Source organism: Raphanus sativus, unplaced genomic scaffold (assembly GCF_000801105.2).
Source record: "Raphanus sativus cultivar WK10039 unplaced genomic scaffold, ASM80110v3 Scaffold4410, whole genome shotgun sequence".
NCBI classification, from domain to species: Eukaryota; Viridiplantae; Streptophyta; class Magnoliopsida; order Brassicales; family Brassicaceae; genus Raphanus; species Raphanus sativus.
This window is the reverse complement of record NW_026619712.1, coordinates 1-7,217: the sequence shown is the minus strand read 5'-3', so window position 1 is coordinate 7,217 and position 7,217 is coordinate 1. Positions and strand designations below refer to the sequence as shown.

The 7,217-nt window shown below is 33.9% G+C and overlaps 1 protein-coding gene across 1 annotated transcript; it reads left to right on the top strand.

The window, feature by feature from the left end:
• The first annotated feature begins 1,953 nt into the window (after positions 1-1,953).
• LOC130507368 (late embryogenesis abundant protein 1-like) lies at positions 1,954-2,536 on the top strand. The gene is made up of 3 exons (XM_057002087.1): positions 1,954-2,001; positions 2,107-2,307; positions 2,456-2,536. Exons 1-3 carry the CDS (start codon positions 1,954-1,956, stop codon positions 2,534-2,536), a joined length of 330 nt encoding a protein of 109 aa, XP_056858067.1.
• Positions 2,537-7,217: the final 4,681 nt, after the last annotated feature.

Here is a 7,217-nt window from a genome sequence, read left to right as displayed (position 1 = left end):
AAAACCTATTGAAACAAATCGATATTCATATATTGATCATTATTAATATTTTACAAATATTACTGAATCAAATTTTATATTTCACTTAATTTAGCCAAACACATAAAATATTTTTTTATTTGTTTACGAAATCCGTTAGAAATAAATATTTGGGTACCCATTTAGGTATTGGTCAATTTTTTCGGGTACTGATTTTTTTGGTTTTGATATTAGGCCATGTTTGGATATAAATATATGTGTGAGTTTCAAATTGAATCCCCCGGGTCTGTATGAATTTTGTTCTGATGTATAGGAAACTAAAAATATTCAAATAACGAAAGTATTTGAAATTGATTTATATCTGAACAAAAAATATTGGCTGCACATAACAAAAAATCAATATAAAAAATTACCGTACATTTGCATTCAAAATCATTTTTTTAACAACAAACTACACAAATATGTTTATTTGTATAAAAAATTAAACTACAATGTAAATATTCAATTAATATAGAAATATGTCACATTGTTTAAACAAAATATCAATATAAAAGTATTATACATTTGCGTTCTGAAATTATTTATTTTAACAACAAGCCAAATAAATATATTTAATAGGGAGAAAATAAAACAAAGCCAAAAAACACATAGTTTACCAGACAGACTCAATATGTCGAACTTATTATAAGAAGATTTTAGTAAGATAAATACATTCAATTATTACAAACAAATAATATATTTCATAAAAGTGAAAATAATACCCGCCCTTTCAAGGGCGGGTCAAAATCTAGTGAATATGAAATTTGGACAACAGCTCCCGATGATGGGCTACCCTCCTTCGCCTCGCCTAAAAAATTGAAATATTAAAAAACAAATAAAATAGTTTAGATTGAATAATGGATCCCAAATAATTAGCCTACCCTTACCAAAAATAGTTTGATTTTTCCACATTTTATTTCTATTTGGGTAGGCGGGTGGGAGAACGAGAAATTTGATTATTTTTATTGGATTTTTTTTGGATTCACCCGGTAGAGTGTGAACCTATACGTTCACCAACTAATAGGATTATGTTATTTTATATTCAATATATATTTTAAAAAAGAAAAAGATATTATTGAATTATATTATAGTTTTAAAATAAAATAAAAATTGTCTAACTCACCAAAAAATAAAAATATATATTTAACACTACCAGAAAACATTAAACCCTAAACCCTAAACCTTTAGTTAACTCCTAAATCTTTGGATAAATCCTAAATCTTAGGATTACAGATTTATTCAAGTGTTTAGGGTTTACCCAAGTGTTTAGTGTTTATCCAAGGGTTTACGGTTTAGGGTTTAGGGTTTAGGATTTAGTATTTTGCTGATTATGTAATTTTATTTTTTTAAAAATTCAAAGATTTAAGATTTATCCAATGGTTTAGGGTTTACCCAAAGGTTTAGAGTTTATCCAAGGGTTTAGGGTTTAGGATTTAGAGTTTAGTGTTTTGCTGACGATATTAAATTTTTATAAAAAGGCTCTTTTGTAACTACTATTATTTTTATTAATTTTAATTTTTAATTTTAATAACATAATTTAGTTTGGTAATATTTTATTTCATTTTTTAAAAGATATCGAATTTGAAATAACTAAATTCTATTGGTTGGTGAATTTATATGTTAGATTCAGTCTAAGGGTGAACCTAAAAATAACTCTTTTTGTCTGAAAAAATGTAAAAGGAAAGAAAAAGTCAAATTGATTATACAAAACAACACAAATGGCTAACCACAATTCTCTCAAGATCGACAACAATAAATCCACACACAATTTTTTGTCCACCACTCGTCACCAAAGAAAATTAAAAGAAGTCTAAACTAAAATTGCTATAAATATACCTTGTATCAAACCAATTCAAGCAATCAAAGCTAATAGAACTAACTCTCTCACAGACTTTGAATCTTCTTTAAAAAAATTGCTTCTTTGGATCATCAATCATGTCACAGCAAGCATTCAATGCTGGCCAAACCAAGGGCCAAGCTCGTGTATGATCTAAGACCTCAAATTTTTGTATTAATCAGTTTTAAGCCATGTTGAGTCACCAAATCCTAAATATGATTTTGTATATAATGTTCTCATGGATACAACAGGAGAAGGCTGAGCAGTGGACTGAGTCTGCAAAGCAGACTGCACAATCAGCACGTGACAAGACTGCAGAGGTGGCACAATCAGCACATGACAAGGCTATTGATGTTACACATTCAGCACAAAACAAGTCTGCTGATAAATCTCATCCCACTAGAGAATCCGCCCAACATGGCCAGGAACAAACCGCTGGTTTTCTTGGCCAGGTATATTTTCATTAATTTTATTGCATGTACCCCTTTGAGGTTAAATTTACATCATATGTAGGTCTTCCAATATAATTTAATATAGTTATTAATACTAGAATATAAGTTCGTAAAAATATTGATATTTGAATATGAATTTGGAGATCAGACGGGAGAATCTGTGAAGAACATGGCTCAAGGTGCTTTGGATGGTGTTAAGAACAGTCTTGGCATGAATGAGAAGAAATGAGGAAATGAATATTCATACGTCTCAACTGTTTATTTACATATTTAAATATTATTTCTGATGTTTAGCAGTTTCTGTTTTCTCTAAATTATCTATGTAATAACTATTTTCTTTTTGAAAGATTTTGTGATAATAAAAACTGAGATGTAATAATGTACTGCAACATACTATAATTTTCATTTTAAGGGAATGAAACAAATTAAAAACACTTTTGCCATTAAATTACAACTCTTTTGATAAGCTTAACCGAAAGGATATATAAGAGAAATAAGGAAGTAGTAAGAAAGAACAAGGACGTAAAAGAAGTTAGAAAGAAAGCTTAGGATGAACATCCTTTTGATTTTGTGCGATCTTACTTTGATAATGTTTGACAGAAAAAGGTTTGTAACAATCCGCTCCCGCCATATTTTTTTTAAAAGAACATGCATGGGAAGTTTTGATGTAAGAGAATTTTATTTTTCTAGTTATTGGAATACTTCAAAGCGTTTAAGAAACTAATAGGAATACTAGATTTTAATTCGTGCTTAGAAAGTGCGAGTCTATTTTGAAAATTTAATAAAATTTTAAATAAAATTTTAAATAAAATTTTATATAAGATAGTCTAAAGGTTTGGACATATTTATCCAGAACCGTAAAACCCGAAAACAAAATTGAACTGGATTTCTTAAATAACTGAGCAGATCGTATATCTTTGGAACCCAAAAGTTGAAAGTCTATTATTCCTTGCATTATAGGTGTAGCTGCGTCTTGAGATCCTAATTGCCATGGTTCCGCTGCATCACAAGGAGAAATTGTGAGGAATAACCATTTTGGACAGAGATTACATTTGCCCTTGGATACACTGATACAAGCCTAAGCTATCAAAGGCTGTATAACTCTTAGTACAAGAGAGAATCGATCTAGCACAAGGGGTGATCCGGATGGACTGATCTAATCAACCAAAAGGATCTGGACAGGAAAGGCTGGATGGATTGAAGAGCACCACAAAGGTTGCGGATGGCCTTTGATACAACTCACAAGCCACGGCCTCAGTGAATCCACACAGAGACAGAGACTAAACACGTTCACTAAGCAATGGAATCCACCATACCACTTAGAAGAACAATAGAAACAAAGCAAAAGCTTCAAAGAGAAAATTCTCGGTTTATTATAAAAATGATCAAAGGTAACTCTTACAAATGGTTGACATGAGCTTTATATAGAGCTCTTAGAAAGCAATGCAATTGACTTAAACAAGAAAAGAAACTGTAGTAAATAAAAAGAGCCGTTGGACTTGATTGTAGCATAATCCGGCCAAATAAGGTAAGTTGATGGCTCCTTGTATCTAGATAGCTTGGGAAGGAAGTGGTGCGTCTTTGGGACTTCCAGAATGACTAAGGATGACTTAAAAACGCAGCATCTTGGAAGAAATAGACGTTGGAGAGCTAAAGTGCAAGATGTGATCATATCCTCCTTTAGTGTTAATGCATCCAAATATGGTAAGTGTGATTGCAAGAGAATCCTCCTGATCCTCTGGCTGCTGGTGCATCCTATGAACTTGTCTGGATCATTGGATGAACTCCCTGAAGGTGTAGATTGATCTCCTGGTCGCCATTGTCTGGTTTGAAACTGATTGAACCGGTTAGCTTCCAATTGAAGTAAGTGCAGAACTGGTTTGGCCGGTTTTGATGATTGGATCATAACTTCATAATTACGTGGGCTTTTCTCCTCATTCTTGGCTTGTTGGAAAGCTAAGAGATCCATCTTGAATTCCATAGCTGAATTTGGCTCGGGTCGCTTCTTGGTTGGTTTGAAATTCTCTTCTAAAGACCGGTACTCGCAAACGGATGGACTGGAAAACCTCCAACTTGTAAAATTCATAACTTCCTGCTCAGTGAAGCTTTTCTTGAAATTCCAATTGTGCTTGACTCCTTCTTGAGTGTAGAATCCAGGAAAATTGTATTCGTGATAAAAACCCTCCTGGTTTGAACGATATGGCATTTTGAATGCACCTATGTCGCTGCTGGCTCCAATGTAGCTTGTATGGTTGGTCTCATGAGTTGGTGGTTCGGCTACTGACTTGAGGTCCTCATCATTCCCTCCTTCTTCAAAAGGTTTTGTCCTCAAAACCGATTTATCTGCACCAAGATAGAGCAAGTCAGGTTTCATCCTCTTTTGAGATTCTAGGGTCTTACCTTGGTATTGTTTTGGTTTGAACTTTGATGGCACATCTGGTGGTTCTTCTTTGGAAAAATAGGATAGGATTACTCCTCTGGTCCGGTCTGGTGTGATCTTGGCTTTGGGTAGATCTCCTCTGGAATCTTCAGCATTGGTTCCTGTCATAGACTCAACATCTTTGGCTAAAGACAAGTGTGTTATAGAAGTCATGGAATAATCAGCATATAAATTGTTTTGAAAAATTCCATTTTCAGTAGATGTTAAAATCTTCTGCTTCCTCTCTAAGTGTGATATAAGAAAAGAAGTATAATCTACATACTTATCTAAACTGCCTGGTTTTTCCTCACATTTATCAGGAACTAATAAATCAGTGTGCAAATTATCCAAGTTTTCAGTAAGAAAACAAGGGATAGGATCACTTACCTGAAGTGGATCGGGTTCAAGGATGATTTCTTCTTGTTCTAATCTCTCAGACACGTTCTCTTGGCCTTCACTGAGACCTACATCAACATTCTGGACAGAGTGCAAGTGCATCATACCAGTGTTTTGATAAGTAAGATTATTCACAGTAAGTTCAGAAATCACCTCATCATTAGTTGGGACTTGAAAAATTTCAAGTCTTGGACTTGCTTGCACATCAAGGTTGGGTTCTTGTTCCTTGATTTCCACGATAGTACCTGAAATATTTTCAACCTCTTGGGCACTAGACAAGTGTGTTAAGACAGTCATGGAATTACTAGAAACAGAATTATATCTAGCTTTCATCAAGTTGAGAAGTTCTTCAAACTTTTTATCTATCCTATCAAAAGAATCTTCCAAGCTAGTAAAGGAATCACTTACCTCCAAGTTAGTTTCTTTTGCTAACTTCACAGCTCGTTTTGTGGGACAATCTTTTGCAAGATGACCATGGCCTTGGCACCTATAACAAATAACCTCAGGTGGTTCTAAAGATTTAAAGTATTCACCTTGGTTTTGTTTGACTTGAGGTGTATGCACTAGTTTTGAGCTTTGCCTCTTGATTGCCGGCTGCAAGACTTGGGGTTGTACCACTCTGTTTGTAGACACCTTCTGATTGTGCTGTGCTCCTTCCACAAACTGCCTATACATGAGCCTCTTCAACTCTGCCCAAGTAAAAGGTGGATCATTGTAATAGATCCGATCAGCATCAAGTTGGCTCCACCATTTGTATGCTTCTCCAACTAAGGTATCTCTTGCATAAGATGGTTGTAACTTCTCTGGAATTCTCCAAGCTATAAACCATTGCTCCATGTCGTCCTCCCACCTTAGGTATGCACTTGGTCCTCCCTTATGACCTGAAAATTGCATAGTTGGTGTATCCGAGCGATTCTGCCTAAGATGATTACCATTGTGGTTCCATTGATTGCTTTGGATATGGCTTGATCGGTTTCCCTGGTAAGGTCTTTCTGGTGTCCTTGGACAAGCTTGAACATAGAATTTCCCCTCAGATCTACCCCCATAGGTGACCTTTGATTTGGGACTATAGCAACTTGAGTATTGGTCCAGTGGCTCTTGTTCCTCCTCCTGGTACTCTTGTTCAACATTTAGAGCATACTCTTGAACAGAGTTCACGCACCAAGAACTATCAGTATGATCATCTCCATCACTCCAACAATCTGGACCAGCTTTTTCTCCCCAATCTACTTCTGAAGTGTTGTATTCTTCAGCTTCTTCTTCACTCTCCATGGTTGCAAAGCTTTTAGAACAATGCCTCGCAAGAAGAAAGAAAATATTCAGAATCAAGTGATCAAAGAAGAAAATGTGACAAGTAAAAATAAAAGAAAGAAGAAAAATAGAAGTCTACAAAAAAAATGGAAGTTTTCTGATTTTTTTTTTAAACTGTAAAAGAAATAATAAAACTACTTCAAACTTTTTTTTTTTAAATATTAATTAATGAAAGCACGAAATATAAAGACTAAAACAAGAAAAATCAACTTTTTATTTTTGTTTTCAAATTTAAAGGAAACAAAACAAGAATTAAAACAGATTTTGTGATTGTTGCAAATAAACCGAAAAAGGAAAGTGGAGCTATGCAAGTAAATGCAAACAAAGATGATTTTTTTTTTTGAGTTTTCTAAATGAATCAAACAATACAATGAGCTATCCTTTTCGTGCCTATCACTGGTTATAAGACCAAGAACAAGCAAATGCAAGAAAAAGGACAGAAATTGCAAGCAATGCGATTTTATTATGGATTTTATGATTTTATGAAAAGAGGAACATGATAAACTAGATGCAACAGAATCAAATATGACTTTTTATGGGTTTTATATGATTATGCAAAACAGAACTAGATGAAACAAAGAACAAACAAATTTTATAGCTTTTTGATTTAAGAATGCAAAAACAAATGAAACTAAAAATGCAATAAAAGAGACAAGGATAGATATGACCTGATGCTGAAGGAACTTCAGCTCTGATACCAGAAATGATACAAGCCTAAGCTATCAAAGGCTGTATAACTCTTAGTACAAGAGAGAATCGATCTAGCACAAGGGGTGATCCGGAT